At 40.8% G+C, this 19,799-nt stretch overlaps 2 protein-coding genes across 3 annotated transcripts in view; one reads left to right on the forward strand and one right to left on the reverse strand.

Moving 5' to 3' along the window:
- The first annotated feature begins 905 nt into the window (after window positions 1–905).
- On the forward strand, window positions 906–12,697 carry aurkaip1 (aurora kinase A interacting protein 1). 2 transcript variants are annotated; one of them, XM_072244855.1, is made up of 4 exons: window positions 906–948; window positions 3,720–3,817; window positions 10,129–10,583; window positions 12,089–12,697. In XM_072244855.1, exons 2-4 carry the CDS (start codon window positions 3,757–3,759, stop codon window positions 12,203–12,205), a joined length of 633 nt encoding a protein of 210 aa, XP_072100956.1. In that variant the 5' UTR covers window positions 906–948; window positions 3,720–3,756; the 3' UTR covers window positions 12,206–12,697. The 2 variants fall into 2 exon arrangements, with proteins under 2 accessions (XP_072100956.1, XP_072100957.1); XM_072244856.1 differs by lacking the exon at window positions 906–948 and adding an exon at window positions 959–1,001.
- A 3,765-nt stretch (window positions 12,698–16,462) lies between these two features.
- The window catches only part of acap3a (ArfGAP with coiled-coil, ankyrin repeat and PH domains 3a), a 385,203-nt gene continuing 381,866 nt past the window's right edge, over window positions 16,463–19,799 (reverse strand). Inside the window, exon 25 of the mRNA XM_072245228.1 lies at window positions 16,463–18,658. Coding sequence (XP_072101329.1) covers window positions 18,552–18,658 — 107 coding nt within the window. The 3' untranslated portion in view covers window positions 16,463–18,551. The remainder of the gene's footprint in view (window positions 18,659–19,799) is intronic.

A 19,799-nucleotide genomic window follows, 5' to 3' on the forward strand; every position in this document is an offset into this window, starting at 1 on the left:
TTTGGGAAGCCCTACCACCTGGCTCTTGTACGCCTCCTCATCAGATGGTGATGAGGAGGCATATAGAAGTGAGAGAGATCAGTTAGTCGAGTGGTGTGGCAGCAACAACCTTGCACTCAACATCAGTAAGATAAAGGAATTGGTTGAGGATTTCAGGAAGGAGAAGTGGAGGGATCAGAAGTGGTAAGGTTGAGCAGTTTCAAATTCCTGAGTGTCAACATCTCTGGGGATAAATCCTGGGCCCAACATATAGGGTGGCATGATAGCATAGTGGTTAGCACAACACTTTACAGTGCAGGTGGTCTGTGTTCAATTTCTGCTGCTGCCTATAAGGAAGTTTGTACATTCTCCCTGTGACCACATGGGTTTCCTCTGGATGCTTCAGTTTCCTCCCAAAGGCCAAAGACGTACTGGTTGGTAGGTTAAGTGGTCATTGTAAACTGTCAGCTCCATCATGGGCAGTAGCCTCCCCAGCAAAAAGGGCACCTTCAAAAGGCGATGCCTCCATCACCCAAAACATACCCTCTTCTTATTGCTGCCTTCAAGGAGAGAGTTCAGGATCCTGAAGACACACTCAATGTTTCAGGAACAACTTTCCCTCTGCCATTCAATTTCTGAATGGACAATGAATCCATGAACACTATTCTTAGTATTTTCCCCTCTCCTACACTACTTATTTAATTAATATTTATTTTTATACAGTATATACTTATTGTAACTTATAGTCTTTTATTATTATGTATTGCAAAATACTGCTGCTGCAAAACCACTAATTTCACGACATATGCCAGTGATACTAAACCTGCTTAATTTTGATTTTGACTTGACAAATTCCAGAGCCATTTTCACAGCTGTCTGATTTGTCAGGAAAGCGGAACCTTTGTTCAGTGTTTGGCGCTGGGGGAAGGGTTAGAGCATTAAACCGGAAGTGCAGGAATTTCTGCGGGGGTAAGTTTTAAGTCTGTGGTGCTTCAAGGTTCTCGGTCACATTTGTTTTAAAGGTCGGTCTGAGGGTCGTACCGTTCGTTAACTTTATCCCCCTATCCGTAAATGTCCAGTATGAGGAAATACCACAGATCGAGTTGGAGGTATTTCACCAGGCATTGGTGGATGGTGTTTCGAGATACTGCTGCTTACCCCTGAGCATCCCTGTACCTTCCTCTGTTCACCTAGCAGTTACTTTCTGACAGAGCTCGGAATACAATTTATATTTGGAATATTGGTGTTAGGCATGTAAAGCACAAGGCTTGCATATCGGTACCAACTGAGTGTAACTGGAGAAGTCGTTGGTGTTTTGGTTGCCTTGTTCTGTGTGAAGATTTTGCAGACATCAGTGGTGGTATCTTAGTACTTTAAGAAGCTTGATGTAGATAGCTGTGTTACCAAAGTATGTAAAGATGCAACAATCCGTGCTGCCAAGTAGATCCGTACGAAATAGAAGCAGAATTAGACCATTCGGCCCATTGAGACTGTTCCGCCATTACATCATGGTTGATTTATTTTCCCTTTCAACTTCATTCTCTTGCCTCCTCCTTGTAACTTTTGATGTCTCCACAGCCGTCTATGGCAACGAATTCCAAAGATTCACCACCCACTGACTCAAGAAATTCCTCCTCATTCTTGTCATAAAGGGATGCCATTCTATTCTGAGACTGCACTCTTTGATCCTAGATTCTCCCGCTTATGGAAACATCCTCTCCACGTCTACTTTATCTCGGCATTTCAATAGGTCAGCAACATTGTGCAAGGTTACAGATATGGATATGGGAATATATTTTATCCTCGGATGGCTAAAAGACATGTTTGAAAGGTGATGGTGAATTTCTTCATTGATGTAAAGTTGGATTGAGTAGTGACTTTTTTAGGGTTTAGTCACGGGCTTTCATTGTTGAATGGTAGTGTTGTTTGGGAGGAGAAGAGGCTGGTAGAAACTTTTGATTTAATGGAAGCCAGATGTGAAGCCTTTTTTCTCCTAGACTTTGGTCAATGTGTTCCTGTTGGACTTGGATTCTACTGACTGAACATGTTTATTGTTAGTAATGATTAAAATTGGGGGATTTAAGTTCAAAGTAAATTTATTATTGATATACAACCCTGACATTTATTTTCTTGTGGGCATATTCAAAAATTGACTGTAATAAAATCAATGAAAGAACCCGTACCAGCCTGGCGAACAACCAGTGTGCAAAAGGCAACAAATTGCACATATAAAATGAAAGAAAAAAATAATGAAATTAAATAATAAATATTGAGAATATGAGTTGAAGACACTTTGAAAGTGAGTCCATAGGTTGTGGGAACAGTTCAGTGATTGGGCAAGTGAAGTCATCCCCTCTGGTTCAACCGCCTGATGGGTGAGGGGTAATAACTTTCTGAACCTGGTAGTGTGAGCCCTGAGGCTTCCGTACCTCCTTCCTGATGGCAGCAGCGAGAAGAGAGCACAACCTAGACGGTGGTGTTCTTTGATGACGGATGCTGCTTTCCTGCGACAACGCCTGTGTAGATGTGGTCATTTGGTGGGGAGAGCTTTACCCATGATGGACTGGGCTATATGCACCACTTTTTGTGGAAATTTTCATTCAGGGCGTTGGTGTTTCCATACCAGGCTGACATGTGGCCTGTCAATATACTCTCCTCTACACATCTACAGAAGTTTGGCAAAGTTTTGTATGTCATGCTGAATCTTTGCAATTTCCTAAGGAAGTAGAGGTGCTGCCATGCTTTCTTTGTAATTGCTGACAGGTCCTCCGAAATGATAACACCAGGGAATTTAAAGTTGCTGACCCTCTCCACCTCTGATCCTCTGAGGGTTGGGCCAGTTCAGTTTACTTCTCTGTGAGGTTTACTTGTCCCTGTGCTGAACTGAGGCCTGCAACTTACGGGCTACTTGATCGGCTGCTGGCCTTGTGTCTGTGGGCTCAATTTCACGAAACTTCAATTCTGAATGCTACTTGCTTAATTTTATTGTCTGCACGATTTGTTTTTTTCTCTGTCTCCACACATTGGGTGTTTGACAGTTATTTTGTAATGGGTTCTATTGGGTTTCTTTGTTTTGTGGCTGCCTGTAAGGAGACAAATCTCTAGGTTGTGTGTAGTATACATCCTTTGAACTTTGTTGTAACAGTGATCATGATTCCGGAATGGAGGAAGCATGGTTTTCGCAGTTTATCATTTATCTTGTAGATTTAACTCCAAGAAGCTTGTTGGAATTGGATTGTGGCAAAAAAAGGGTCGAAAAATTACTGAACCAATTATCTAGTTTTACTTGACACCAATCTGCATTAAAACTGAGTCTGTTGTGGATTAGTGCATTTGTAATGGAGACTCAGGCAGCTACATTTGAGAAGGATGCACAGTCACTTCCTGTTGATGGAGTAAAATGACATGATTAGTGGCCAGAGTTGCTTCCTGGATTTCTCTTGTAATTGATGGAGCAGCTCCACAGCAGTTAAGGACGACCATGGTAGACAGTAGGAGCTCTCCTTCCATAGCTGTGGCAATCTGAGTTATCTTAGTCTTCCTTTCATCACCCCAAACCTACTGTCCACCTTAACCTCACAAGAAAATAGGAAAACCACCCTGCCTCACTATTCAATGTAATCTATGTTGGCTCTTCAAAAACCTGATTGCTCCCTTGATTTGCATCACCTGCTTAAACCCTACTCTGCCTTTTGGATTTCAAGATTTGTTGGAATTATAAATACAATCCTGTTTTTTAGGTTGAACTGAAGATTTTAATCATTTACTTGTGAATGAATGACCAGAATGATTCTGTCAAGATTGTCTTTGCAACTTGCAAAAGCACACAGATATCCAGGTAAGCTGAAGTTTCACAGGATGAGATAATTTGGAACTCATGCGGCAGAGAGGGCCTCAAGATGGCTGTGGCTCGAAAGAGGGGAGCCATGGAGTCATAAGTAGCTAGCCATCTGGACACAAGCTGGGGTCTGATCAGCCCCGGCTGGGTCACCTGGAGGAGGTTGTATGATGTTGAAAGACCTGAAAAACCCGATGATTCCAGGAACATCACTCAAGATGTGTCCAGAAGCATCAATAGATGTATGTACACAGTGGAACTCAAAAGAACCACATAATGATTGTGGTAAAACAAAGAACTGAAATACCTGAAATAAAAACAGAAAATCCAAGAAATATTCACAGTTTGGATAGTAAATACAGAGAGGGGAAAAGTTAATGACCTCTGCTCAGAATTCTGATATCTCCATTTGATACTTGTCTACTGAAAAAAATCTTGGTGTTGTGCTCTCTGGAAAAAGGCAAGATAAGTTCAAAAGTCAATAGGTTATGTTGCAACTTATAAAAGTCTGGGTAGGCCACATCTGGAGTTCTGCAAAAGTTCTGGTTGCCCCACTATTGGAAGGATTTGAGGCTTTGGAGAGAGTGCAGAAGAGGTTTACCAGATGTTGCCTCGATTAGAGGACATATGCTATCGTGAAAGGCTGGGCAAACTTGAGTTGTTTTCTTTGGAGCGGCAGAGGCTGAGGGTTGATCTGACAGAGGTTTACAAGATTATGAGAGGCACAGACAGAGTAGACAGGGAGTATCTTTTTTCGTAGGGTAGAAATGTCTAATACCAGAGAGCATGCATTGAAAATGAGAGGGAGTAGGTTCAAAGGGATTGTAAGGGGTAAGTTTTTTTAACTCAGAGTGGTGGATGTCTAGAATGTGCTGCCTGATGTGGTGGTAGGGGCAAATACATGAGAGGCTTTTGAGTTAGGCACATGGATGTGAGGAAGGTGGAGGGTTATGGACATTGTCAGAGGGATTAGTTTTTTAGGGTTTTTGATTTACTCTTTTGCTGGTTTGGCACAACACTGTGGGCTGAAGGGCCCGTGCTGCACTCTTCATTGTATCTGTGTATCTAAAACCAAATAAAATAACTGAGTGGAAATATTTTATGAACCTGGTAGACTGGCATTAAAACTGATAGCTAGTGTGACGGTGGATCCGGTAGGGGATTAGAAAATTAACATCAAGAAAGGCATTCAAAGTTAGTGGTTGGCAAAATTTATGGAGTAGAAATGCAGAATGGAAAAAGAAGTACAGGACACAAGGGTCACAATTTAGTGGAAAAACAAGCTGCATAAAGTACAAAAATAATCTTGGAAAAGGGAATTGGAGACAATAAGAATATATTCACTTGAAAATGAAAAAAATAAAGGAGAAAAGACAAGGGAATGGAATTAACTGAATCATACTTTCAACTTAAAATGAGCCCCAAGAGATTTTGTAAACATAAGTTGCAATGGTGTAGATAGAGATGGTTGAACCCAATGAGGGACAAAACAGAGATCACAGAGATCATTAAACAGAGATTGTAGTGAAGGCACCTTCACTAAAGAAAAGGATATTGTCAGTGTGGCAGCCAAAGTGGTACTGAAAAGGATGAGAATAAAGAGAAGGTTTTAAAAAAAAAACATTCATCAAAGTAGCAATGTCTCTTGGTTCTGGTACTGAGGGAATTCCTGGATGTAAAATGCAGTAACTCTGACCACACTCCTTCAGTTTGCCTTGGATCTGCAGCAATGCTGAAGCACTGGAGAATGCTGATGTTGATTTTAATATGGAAGGTGAGAAGTTTAAGGGGAACATGAGGGGAAACTTCTTCACTCAGAGTTGTGAGAGTGTGGAACGAGCTGCCAGTGCAAGTGGTGCATGTAAGCATGAGCTCGATTTCAATGCTTAAGAGAAGTTTGGATAGGTTCATGGATGGTAGGGGTATGGAGGGCTATGGTCCCAGGGCAGGTTGAAGGGAGTAGGCAGATTAAGTGGTTTGGTATGAACTAGATTGGGCCTATGTCTATGCTGTACTTTTCTATGACTCTATGGGGGATGAAGTAGGCAGCTGCGAGTTAGGTGAGGAAACCCCTAAAAGCTATAATCGTGTCAAAGAATATCAAGTAAAGTAATAGAGGGAGGGAGGAGCACAGTGTGGCTCGTTTGTCTCGGGGTGTTTGCAGAAGTGATGCACAAAAGAGCCAGAAACAAATGAAGGATATGTAGTGTGTTGTGATCTGAAATGCACTGAAAGGATAGAGGAACTGGATTTGGAGAAAAACTTGAAATAGGGGGAAAACAAAGAACAAGGCTAGAGGAGTAGAATTAAAGTATTAATTTAAGCTTGGTGAGCCATGACCTCCTTCCTTGCTATAGTATTCACAACGGGAATTCACAAATCTTATCTTATTGATTGTTACAAGAATACTGTCTAGTTTATTTCATTTAATAAATTAATTCATACATTTATTCATTCATTTATTTAGAGATACAGTGCGAAACAGGCCCTTCTGGCCCAGCAACTTGCCTGTTTAACCCTAGTCTAATCGGAGGACAATTTACAATGACCAGTTAACCTACTAACCTCTTTAGAATGTGGGAGGAAACCAGAGCACCCGGAGGAAACTCACGCCCTCGTGGTGTCGACATACAAACTCCTTACAGATGGCGTCGGAGTTGAACTCTGAACTCCGACGCACCGAGCTGCGATAGCTAACTACACCACCGTAGTGCCCCTATTATAACGGCGACTACACTTTAAAAGATACAACTCACTGAAACGAGCTTTGCGATTTATTAAAATCACAAAAGTCGCTATAGAAATGCAATTTTTTTTCCCCTTCCTTGTATCTCACACTCTAACCCTGAAAGGGGTTTCCATAACTTCACATTCAACCTACCTGGGAGTTACACTCAACACAGTTTCCCTCATTAATTCCTTTTATTCCATTCTCCTTAGTTTTTATTTTTAATCCCCTTAGATGCCTCGACTGTTCTGGATTCTAATTACTCTTGCGGGCGGTGGATGAAGACGTGTCATTCACTCGTTATTGTCCCAGATAGCAAGTTTCTAGAGAGTTGTCATCCAGGCAAGTGGACGGTGCTCTGTCAAATCCCTGACTGGAGTCATATACTTTGCAGACGATAGAAGAGCTAAAGGGTGTCAGGAGATGAGTAATTCACTATATAACCCCCAGTTTATGGCCATGGAATTAATGTGGCTGGACAGGCTGAGTTTTCAGTGAAAGTTCTGGAGTCGGTTACCGTAACTTTGCCCTTTGAGATCCTGTCTGCAATTGATAACCATTAGGCAGCAATCACATGAGACCTCCAGTCAACATTTGAAATGAAAAGTGACCTGCTGAAGTTTACACCAGACATTAGATGTTGTGATGTCAGAATTTTGATACATGTATTCTGATGAGATCAGGTTCTGTGCTGCAGTGCATTTGTAATTTTTTTTTGTTCTTCTGGCAATTTGTCTCCGGCAAGAATGGAGTCTTAGAAAAATACAGTACAGAAACAGGTCTTTCGGCCCATCTAATCCATACCAGACCATTTAAACTGCCTTGTCCCATTGACCTGCACCTGGACCATGGCCCTCCACACTCCTGCCATCCATGTGCCTATCTGGACTTGTCTTAAACATTGAAATTGTGCTCGCGTGCACCACTTGTGCTGGCAGCTCGTTCCGCACTCTCATGATCCCTCTGAGTGAAGAAGTTTCCCCTCATGTACTGCTTAAACTTTTCACCTTTCACCCTTAACCCATGACCTCCAGTTGTAGTTCCACCCAACCTCAGTGGAAAAAGCCTGCTTGCATTTACCCTATCTAGTAATTTAGTATACCACTATCAAATCTCCCCTCAATCTTCTAAGTTCCAAGGAATAAAGTCCTAACCTATTCAATTTTTCCTTGTAGGCATTTAAGATTTTAGATAGAAACAGAAAATGCTAGAAACGTTCAGGAAGTCAGGCAGCATATAAGACCCTAAGACATAGTAGCAGAATTAAGCCATTTGGCCCTTCGAGTCTGCTCTGCCATTTAATCATGGCTGATCCTTTTTTCCCTCCTCAGCCCCACTCCCTGGACTTCTCCCCATAACCTTTGATGCCGTCTCCAATCAAGAACCTATCAAGCTCTGCCTGAAATACACCCAACGACCTGGCCTCCACATCTGCCTGTGGTAATAAATTCACCACCCTCTGGCTAAAGAAATTTCTCCACATCTCTGTTTTAAATGGATACTCCTTGCTCCTGAGGCTGTGCCCTCTTGTCCTAGACTCCTCCGCCTTGGGAAACGTCCTTTCCACATCTACTGTGTCTAGGCCTTTCAACATTAGAAAGGTTTCTATGAGATCCCCCCCCCACCCCCGCCCCGAAGGAAGGAGAAACTAATTTCAGGTGTACAACTGTTCATTAGAACTGAGAAAGAGAGAGTTGCATTTAATTAAGCAAGGGTGGATAGGACAAAAGGAATATCTCTGTTAGGCTGAGGTCACAGTTGTCACGGTGATAAATTGTAGATAGATAGAGAGAAAATAATAAAGAGACAAGTGAAGAGAGAGGCAGATTAGAGCTGTAAGAAATACCCAGCATATCAGGCAGTTTCTGTGTAGAGAGAGAAACTGAGTCAGCAATTCAGATGGATGAACTTCAGCAGAAATAGTCAGTTCTAATACAAAGAGAAAGTGAATTATTTGGAATTGTTGAATACAATGTTGAGCTCTAAGTGTTGTAACGTACTCAAGAAGAAAGTGAGGTGCTGTTTTTAAGCTTACATTAGGCCTTCAGAAAATCTCTTGCACTCGACTGCTGAGCTCCTCAAGCAGATTCCAGCAGCTGCATTCTCTAAGTCTCCATGTCTTACATTAGGCCTTGTTGCAGCATTACCAGAAGAAGTAGACAGCGAGGGATTGAGAAATACAGTAACACACAGCACAAAGCTCAGGGTCACTTAGGTGGACTGAACAAAGGTACTTAAACAAATTTGCTTTGTGATAAAGGGTCTTCAAGCTGAAACATTAACTCATTTTTCCTCTCTTCAGATGGTGCCATGTTTACTGAGTGTTTCATGCATTTTCTGTTTTTTTTATTACAGATCTGCTGATCTGACGTTTTTAATTTTCATTTACTGTAAGAGGGTAGTACATGTTTTAAAGAATCGCGTTAATGGTCATGACTAAATCAATCGGGTCAATACTTATCTTTTCAAGTCCTATGATATTATTTCAGCTCCGTATAAGTCATTGAATACTGCTGCTATGAGAAAAATGTTTACATTATCCAACAGTTTGCAAATATTTAACTTCTGCAATGTAGATAATAAATCTTTCAACTGACAGAGTGCAGTAACAGAATCATCGAAAAATTCTACCGGCTGTTCCCTTGCTTTTTAGGGTAGTGAAAGACCATTTCTTCCCCAAGACAGTGTTGCTGTACACTTAAATGGTGTTATGTGAAAATACAATAGGGTGCTATACTTGCTGTTAAAAATGATTTTGCACAAATGCTACATTATTGATCCATTTTCTGAACCTAAACATGGCAAAGGGACTCACAATTTATTTTAAGTTATTTAAGGCACAGGGTCAGGCCGTTTTGTTTAACCTTGCATTGAGGTTAATCAATGCAAGGTGATAAGTTCCCCATTTGAAGGTTTTCCAAATAGCCAGCATCTTGGTGTGAATAATGATTTGTCTAAAAAGAAGAAAATAATTTTAATTCTGTTTGTATGAGAGTTTTTAGTTTTCATTTTTATTGCTCTTACAGTGTTGCGTTTTTCCTTGGACGGAGAGAAGGACAAAAGCAACATTGGAAGGGGAATAAAAAGAACAAAAACACATTGTTGACCTTTATTTATTTATTGAGATACAGCATGGAATAGGCCCTTCGAGCCACGTTGCCCAGCAATCCCCCGATTCAGTCCTTGCCTTATCATTTTACAATGACCAATTAACCTACTAACCGGTGGTCTTTGGACTGTGGGAGGAAACCAGAGCACCCGAAGGAAAATCACAAGGCAATGGGGAGAACATACAAACTCCTTACAGGCAGTGTTGGGAATTGAACCCGTGTCACCTGTACTGTAAAGTGTTGTGCTCACCACTACGCTACTGTGCTGACCTTGGTCAACCCTACAAAAAGGTGCAGTGGAGAATTCCTCAGAGTTTCTTTCCTTTTCCCTGGTGTCCTTTATATTGTCATAATTTCTCTAAATATTAAAACCAGGACTTGAAAGGTCTCATCGTTCAGTTCAGTGCTATTACAAAAAACTCTAGGTTGGATTAGTTTTTGGATTTAATAGACTTCATATTTCATTTTTTTAGGAACGCAGGCTCTTTTTGGCTCTGTTCTTCGACAATGTAGTACATTATCCAAAGATTGTTATACATCTCCAAGACAAAACAAGTTGAAACCACAGCATTGGTTTGCACTAGATCGTGAGCTGGAGGAGCTCCTGATTCCAAGGAAATTGTCCATTAGCCCTTCAGAAAGTTGGCTAACAATTAAATACTGGGTACCCAGTCTGGACCTAAACCATGGACAAGGTATTGGTATAGGTTTAAGGAATCCTTCGATGTATAACTGCCCTCCAGTGGAGGGATCCCAACTTTTTGAAGAGGATGGAGCAGCAATAAACTACAAAATAGACAAAATCGAATGTAAAAATGTATTGAAGATTCGCAGGCGAAAGATGAACAGGCACAAGTACAAGAAGTTGCTAAAACGTACAAAGTTTTTGCGTAGACGGGTCAAAGAGGGCCGTAGAAAACGGCGGCAGGTAAGAAAGCGTAATAGAAGCAGCACATATTTTTAAATGTTTGAAGTTTATCTACAAGCCCTGGGGTGAAGTGAGAATTCAAGTTTGTTTAATGTCATTTCCAGTTCGCAAATGTAAAGGAGAAAAAATAATTGTTACTCTGGATCTGATGCAGCACAAACCAAACTGCAATAAGATAAAGAATGCAAGAATAGTAAAACACAATAAATATAAAGACGTAAGATAGCTTATATACAGAGATTGGTTGTATGACCATAAAGTGACTCTAGGCACAGGAGTGTCTGTACATAAGGTGACTGACAGGAAATCATAAAATAGTGGCGGTGGGAGGTGTGGAGAGGTGGGTTAGTGGGTGGTGGTGTTGATCAGTCTTACTGCTTGGGGAAGGTAACTGTTCTTTGAGTCTGGTGGTCTTGGCGTAGATGCCACGTAGCCTCCTCCCTGATAAACAGTCTATGAGCAGGGTGCATGCGATGCTTCATGATATTACAGACCTTCTGCCGGCACTTTTCTTTATATACATTCTACGTGGCAGGTAGGATGGTGTTGGTGATGAGTGGGTTGTTTTGACAACCTATTGTGGAGTCTTCCTGTTGGCTACAGTGTGGTTCAACTTCAACTCGTTAAATATTTTTAAAAATAGCAGATAATGCCTTAACCCGCAGCCTCATCACTCACTGTTCTGTGCCTCTTTCACAGGGATAGTAATTACTTAATGCACCAGTAGCTCAACAAATGATAATTGTTCATGAGCAAAGCAGAGTTGTGACAGGATCTTGAGTGGATGTTTCTGTTTAGAGACAATAGGATTCACAGCACCACTCCGCCCAGTGTATATGGTGTCTGTTAATTGTCATTTGTCATGGATTAACAGCTGAAAGTGTGAATGACAAATGATTCTTCACTCTCATTGCCACTGTTTCCTAGGGTTATTTATACCTGCTGCCTGATGTCAGCTATTTTAGTCCAGGCTAGTGCTTGAATTTCTAATTCCTGTCCTCCTCTCACAGCTCAGTGTGAAACAGTCTTGTATTTACTCAATAACTGCAATGTATTTCCTTACTGAGAGGCTCTCCTGGCCCTTCAAGCTGCACCGCCCAGCAACCCTTGTTTTAATCCTCACCTAATGACAGGACAATTTATAATGACTAATTAATCTGCCAACCTACCGTTTTTGGACTGTGGGAGGAAACCCATGCAGTCATGGGGGAGAACGTACAAACTCATCACAGACAGTGGTGGGAATTGAACCCAGGTTGCCTGTACTGTAAAGCGTTGTGCTAAACACTCTGCTACTGTGCTGTCCCAATGCACACAGTATGTTTCTATGGAATAAGTTGGTATTTTTTTAAGCAAACACATTTGTGTTGTGTCCAAGATGTACTGTCATACAAAAATAAAAGTTGGAGGCAGTTTCAGTTATCAAGACCAGCTCTTATAATTGCCAGGCATAGTTAAAGAGTGAATATGCCTCTTATTAACTTAATCTTCTTGTATTTTTGTAGGTAAAGTTTGAAAGGGATTTGAAGCAAATCTGGAAAAAAGCTGGTCTGAAGAAACCACCTGAGGGGTGGCAGGCACCAAAAATATATGTTAAACGATACCACGGAAAATCTGAGTGACGCAGGGAACAAAACAGCTGCATTCTTTATGGAGTGGGGTGAAGCCATTTGGAATCCAGTTCTAGAATTAAAATCAAATTATTTGTATCACATTTGTGTTTTCATATAAGACAGGATATGTATCATTGTTAAGTTAAACATTGAATTAAGTTCATTCTTGACCTCAATAAGTTGATGTCTGCATTGTAACAGCTTACTTTTTAAATGGGAGCTTCAACATAGTCAAGTATCACAGACTGATCCACAACAATAATATTAAACAAAATTTGACACCAATCCATGCAAGTAGAAATTGGAGCAGCTTGGACAAATTGCTAGGTAACTTAAAGAGAAGGGAAAAACTTCAGATGTAACACTCACAAAACATTGGAGGAATTCAGCAGGAGATGAATAAACAGTCAATGTTTTGGGCCGAGACCCTTCATGAAGACTGGAAAAGAAGGGGGAAGACGCCAGAATAAGAAGGTGGGAGAAGGGGGAAGATTACAAGCTAGAAGGTATCAGGTAAAGCCAGGTTGGCGGGGGGGGGGGGGAGAAAATAAGAAGCAGAGAGGTGATGGGTAAAAAAGGTAAAGAGCTTGAGAAGGAGGATTCTGATAGGAGAGGAGAGTGGACTGTGGGAGAAGGAGAAAGAGGGACATCAGGAGGAGGTGATAAACAGGTGAGGGGAAGAGGGTGGGTCACAGGGGAGCCAGAGTGTGGAGTGGAAATAGAGAAAAGGGGGAAGTGGAAAAATTACTGAAAATTTGAAAAATCGATGTTCATGCCATCAGCTTGGAAGCTACATAGACACAATCTGAGGTGTTGCTCCTCCAACCTGAGAGTGGCCTCAACATGGCAGTAGAGGAGGCTATGGACCAACATGTTGGAATGGGAATGGGGATTGAAATAAAAATGCTTGGCCACCCAGAAATCTTGCATTTTGCAGATGGAGTAAAGGTGCTAGTAGCCTAGATTCCATGTATGCCAGTGCCAAGATCCAGAGTTGACTGAAGGCTCAGTTGCCAAAGATGGAAGGGTGAAAACTACTGGTACACAAGACAGTGTAACTGAACCGAGCTATCAGAAGGTTGGATACCTGAAAGGAGTTAGAGAGATGCTGTAGGGCACAGAGGGATTTCAAAACCAGGGTTGAGAACTTTGAAATAGTCACTGTTGAAGAAGATGCCAGTCTAGGATACTAAGTAAAAGGATAATGAAACTTGCAAGCTTGGCATATCAAGATATGGATAGTGAAGTTTTTGATGACCTGAAGTTTACAGATGTTTGAAGTTGAGAGCTGGAAAGAAGAACTTTGGCCTGGCAAAATACAAATGCCACCAAGTTATCAATGACTTCATTAACATGGATGAAATGAGGCAGTGTAATGAATGTGGAAGTTTTCAGTCTTCTAACTTCATACAGCTTCAATGTTACAAGTTAGAAAGTATGACTTGACTACATCGGTACCAGGGATGGAAAATGAAGAGTTTGGAAGTAGATACTCTGGCAAATCTTGAGAGAAAATTTACCAATGTAACATAAAATCGTAAGATATAGCAACAAAATTAGTCCATTCTGCCTGTTTGATCATGGCTGATATATTTGTCCCTCTCAACCCCATTCTCTTGTCTTCCCCCGTAACCTCTGACATCCTTACTAGTCAAAAACCCATCAACCTCCTCTTTAAATATACATAATGATTTGGCCTTCACGGTCGTCTCGCAGTGACTTCCACAGATTCACTACCCTCAGGCGAGAGAAATTCATTATCTCTGTTCCAAAAGGATGTCCTCTATTCTGAGGCTGTGCCCTCTAGTCCAAGACTCTCATACTTCTGGAAACATCCTCAGCACATCAAATACATAATTTGTGATTTTGATCAATGAGCGGTAGCTGGGCAAAAATCCAATCGGACAATCAGCGGTGGTTTTGTTGAATGGCAGAATAGGCTCAGAGTCTGACTAGCCTCCAGCTTTTTTTTTAAGTGCTCCCATATAAACTGATTTAACAGTTTCAAACATGGAGTATCAGAAACAATGGACACCAATTTCAGAAGTGATAAAGTGACGACAGCCACAGATGTGGCAAGGAACATTTGAGGGCAGTAGTTTGCAAAAGTAAAGGTCAAAGGTTTTTTTTGGGTGAGTGGGTTGTTGGATTAGCATTAGTAACAATAGTAATGTAGAAGTGGGCAATTGATAATGAGCTTCCAAAGGGACCAGGAGAGAAAATCAATTTTCAGTATTTAGGATAGAGTGTATCTTCCTAATGATTATCGGTCAATATATTTCATTTTAAAATAATTCATAAATGCGTACTTACTAAAGCTTAACTAGTTTGATTTTGAATTTCAAGTTATCCAAAGCATGATGACAGGAGATTAATATTTCTTATAAGGTTAAATGTCAAATCTTGAAAAGTGTAATCACGAACAGGATTTATATGGCTCTGGTGGAGTAGGATTACAGGTATGTGTTTGAAATTTTGTTGCATGAGGAAAAGGACTGTGGTAGATGGGGTTTTGGTTGTAACAGTCAAGAGAAGTTTGGATAGGTGCGTGGTACTAAGTAGAAGATTGGGTTGGCATAGACTGGATGGGCCAAAGGGCCTGTTTCTGCACTGTAGTACTCTATGACTCTAAAAGATTTCTTATCAATGGATATGCACTGCAAGTGTGGTAAAGGTATTTCTGTCCGATGTGAATATCTGAAGTAATTGGTGAACTTAGTATCTGTAAGATAGTCACAGAATGAAATCTTCACCTGTAAAGGTATATTCCAGTGGTAGGATATACAGTATATTTAATTTTATAAGATTACTATGAACAAAGTACAGAAAAGTTATATAAGGATGTAGTGGGGATATTTGGAGAAAGATTTTACTGGAATTTTTTTGCAATGAAACTCCACAGCTGTCAGCAATAAACAGTACTTTAAGTGTGAACGTTAGGTAACCCAGCCAGCCTCAATCTTGTCCTTCAGTGATAGTTACACACCTACATTTTCTTGGTATAATTGCTGATACTGACCTGACAAAGCGCCTTGGTATTGAATTTAATATTCAAATGTGAAGCAATCTTGGTTATGTAGATGCAGAGAAAATGATAGTGAAACCCAGGAAACTGGGATGACAACAGTGCTATGGAAGTGCCAAAGTATGAGAACATGGCCACATAAGCAAGCCTTTTATCACTGTTGGCTGTTCTGCTGTTTGATAAATGGCTGGAGCTAGGTAAGTGTCCCAAGTTGATAAATGTTACAGAGACCATGATAGATCCACATAAGCCAAGTAGTACACAAGTGGGTAGCATTTTCCTGGAGCAGATGCATTGCAATTTCTAGTGCAGAGTTTCTGCAGATAACAAACACATGCAAAACCATGACAAAGGAGGGAAGGAATCCAAGATGAGCTTGCATTGGAGGATGAAGAGTTATTGTCTTCATCACCATGATCACCCGAATCGGAACCTGCAACACACATAAAAGTTGCTGGTGAACGCACAGGCCAGGCAGCATCTCTAGGAAGAGGTACAGTCGACGTTTTGGGCCGAGACCCTTCATCAGGACTAACTGAAGGAAGAGTTAGTAAGAGATTTGAAAGTGGGAGGGGGAGGGGGAGATCCAAAATGACAGGAGAAGACAGGAGGAGGAGGGATGGAGCCAAAAGCTGGACAGGTGATTGGCAAAAGGGATATGAGAGGATCATGGGAGAAAGAAAAGGGGGAGGGGGGAACCCAGAGGATGGGGAAGGGGTGTAATCAGAGGGACAGAGGGAGAAAAAGGAGAGAGAGAGAAAGAATGTGTGTATATAAATAACGGATGGGGTACGAGGGGGAGGTGGGACATTAGCGGAAGTTTGAGAAGTCAATGTTCATGCCATCAGGTTGGAGGCTACCCAGACGGAATATAAGGTGTTGTTCTTCCAACCTGGGTGTGGCTTCATCTTTACAGTAGAGGACAGTCTGGGCAGAATCCAACCTGATGGCATGAACATTGACTTCTCAAACTTCCGCTAATGCCCCACCTCTCCCTCGTACCCCATCCGTTATTTATATACACACATTCTTTCTCTCTCTCTCCTTTTTCTCGTGTTTGGTTAATCAGAACCTGAATTGGACTTTACACCGACAGAAATGGATTCTGCTGCACGTAACAGCACTGAGGCTCAGTCAGCTGTATCACCCAGTCCAAGGATTGTCACAAACTGTAAACCTGCCAAGACCATGTTCCCAAAAGTACAAAAACTAAACATTGTCTCAGTAGTAGCTGTTGAAATTTATTTGCATTAAGTGCCAACTGTCACTTCACGTACATTGCAATGGAAAAGAAAGCAATAACATTTAGTATTTTAAACAGATTGTTTTTATTATTAAAGAATATTTATATGTTTATATTCAACATAATTGTTGCAATAGTTTGATATGATTTTTTTACACAGAATAACATTGAATTTTACAGGAAGGCTGTAGGCCGTTGGACCCAATAGCTTCATGATAGTGTTTATACTCCACATGAGTTTATTAAAAATATACTTGAGTGATATATTACTTCTTACTCCCTGACCTACATGTACATTATAAACAAGAATTGATATTATAAGTGGCAAACTCTGAAGACTATACCTGTATAGTCTGAACATACAATCTTTTCTATTACACAAAGCAAATACACAAAGTGCATCATCTCATGCTTCAACAAGCTTAGAAATGAGCAGTACCAGTCTCTTACAAACTAGCTTGAAATAAATAATGTTTTGGAAACTGATCCTCTCAACAGAAAGTGCTGAGCAACTGTTCCTCAAACATGAGAAATGCTTTTATTTTTACTTCTGCTCTTTCACCCCCCTCCCTTCCTAAATTTCTCCCTCTCTTCTGAAAGCACTGACACACCAAAATTGAGCTCAGTAACCTACATCCAACTACCTGATGCTTGGTAGTTGCATGAATATAAAGTTTGTGAAGGACGCCAGACCTAATGCCACCTCTCAGTGAGATTCCATGGAAAAGGTGGTCAGGAAGGGGAAGTCTCCAACAAATAATTAGGAGGTGCTATGATTAATAGCTGGTGCCACATCTTACACATACTAGTCAACTAGTTGAAAATTTGGTTTGCCTATCACCAACATAAGTTACCAGCAGAGGCAGAAGGAGTTGGAGTCTACTTAATAAACTTGGTGCTTTAGTTAAGGAGGGTGGAATAGATAGTGGGTTGGAGGGTGTACTAGAGTTGATGTCATCTATCTGATCTCATTAGAGTGGTTGTTATAAAAATAGACAACATAAAAAGGAGTATGGTCTGGCACAGGGAAAGGATTGAGTAAGATCTTTACCCAGAAGTTGAAAGCAATTTAATATGACAACCATATTTAAATGTAACAGCCTCTACATATATTAAGGTTGCATAAAGTGATTACTCTAGATATCATAACTTTTATATGGTATTGGCCAATTACCAATATGATTTTTTTAAATTAAAAAATAATTTATATAAAATCGCATGTTTTTTGCCAGCAGCTTGGCATCATGACACATTTTTATTCTCATAGATCCACAATGACCACTCTTGGACTGAAACAGTATGAAAAATGAGTTCTATATAATATAAAGTACTGTACTAGAATATTCTGTTATTTAAATGAAGGCATTTCTCTTAAGTGTGCTAGCAGGGCTATCCTGGGATCTGAATCAATAGATAGCAGCCTCATTTTATTTTATTGTCATGTTTAAGAGATGAATGGAATGTGAGAAATTTCTGGCACAAGTTAATCAATGGACAAGTTCATCTTAGCCAAGCTGGCCATTCACATGACTGGACAGCAGGCTGGACATGTGAATGTCAGATCTCTCTACGTCAACTGCTTGTTCCTCTTCTGAAGTCACCCTTGTGCCAGGTGTCCCTGGTGGGGGAGTGTCTAGTGGAGGTTCTGAGAGTGATAGGATGGTGCACATCTTGATAATATTTAAGGAGTTTTGAGAGTGATGTTTCAATTAGATGTTTAAAAGTAATCAATCTCCATGCAATGTCACCTGGCAATAAAAAAACAAAAGTTGTAAAAGGAGCTGTTAGGTAGTGATCAGAAAGAGAAGCATTTTCCTCCTCCTTGACTGATGTTTTCTCTGAGGCACAAGTGGTGGTAGCTCATTTAAAACAAATAATTCAAGTTTGTACTTGGAAAACTACAACTCAGTCTGCATCTGATGGTAAATATCAGAATTGTCAAGTATTTTGACCGCCTTCGGGAGGCGGGAGTTTATCAAAACTTCGGTCAGGACTCTGGAAGTTGACAGCCTCTCCTAATGGTCGACTGGCTGGTGGTCCGAGCCTCCTGAACACACTGCTAAGGCCTCGAGGAACATCTTCATATGTTACCTGCAGGAATGGCTGAACTGGAAACTTCGTCTGTTGAGCTTCTCAGGATTGTTGGATGCCATGTGGGAAAACTCCCTAAAAATATCATGATACGTCTCATCACCTGCAAGGTAAAATGGATTTAGAATGAGATCTGGTAAGATGCTAAGAGAAAATATCTGTGCTATTCTAAACACCTCAGTTATTATCAGAATATTAGGTTCACGGATAACAGATCTAATGAAGATGATAATGAGAATGAGAGGTGGAAAATAGAAAATGTCTGAAACACTCAAGGTCAGGTGGCACCAGCGGGGTCTTTGACCTGAAGCATTTTTACTTTCCACAGATGCTGATTGATCTGCCAAGTTTCCCCAGCAATTGCAATGGATTTCCAACATCTGCAGGATTTTTGATTTTTGAGGAATGAGGAATTTTTGATTTTTGATTCTCGAGGAATGCGAGAATTGAAATATTGAGAGATGCTCAGCTTGAGAGGTGTGAACTCAAAAAAAATCTCATAAGCGATTTGTGTAAATGGAGGGTGCTGAAAGGTTGACTCAGAAAAGTTTATTGCCACCGAATGGAATCAGTAACAGAAGTGCATCAAAAAAAAACATTCACTGGGGAGCAAGTGAAGACACTGGGGTTAGGGGGATTACACAATTATGTTAAATAATATTTTGCAGAAACATCGAGTTAAACATAATTCCACATTGCAGGGGAAATGATGAATGACACTGGTGAAAGAGCAACTGAGTGATTGCTTAGTTTCTTCATCAAAGAACCAAGTAATTGTGTGTATTTAAGGCAGGGATAGGTAGGTTCTTGATTAGCCAGGCCATCAAAGGGTATGGGGAGAAGGCGGGGGGGGGGGTACAACTGGAGGAACTGGATCAGCCCATGATTGAATGGAGGGGCAGACTCAATGGGCCGAGTAGCCTACTTCTGCTCCTATATCATATGGTCCTATAAAAGATGTTACCTGAGATAACCAACATGGGTTACTAGGTACTGTGATTTTTTTTATCTGATCCCGCTTTCGAAAAACATTAATTTAGAAAAATACTGCAGCTTCCAATACCAGGTTAAGAACACTGGATACACTTGTGCTGTGGGGTTCCAGCAGATCTGGAATACTTTCTACAAACACCCAGAGAGTCCCAGAACCACTGGATGCAAAAAGGAGGCACAGTTGCAATGCCTTTGGGCGTCAAGATTGAGGGATATTTCAGAGGCCCTGGCTACCAAAATGGGCTATTCTT

This window comes from Mobula birostris, chromosome 27, assembly GCF_030028105.1.
Source record: "Mobula birostris isolate sMobBir1 chromosome 27, sMobBir1.hap1, whole genome shotgun sequence".
NCBI lineage: Eukaryota > Metazoa > Chordata > Chondrichthyes > Myliobatiformes > Myliobatidae > Mobula > Mobula birostris.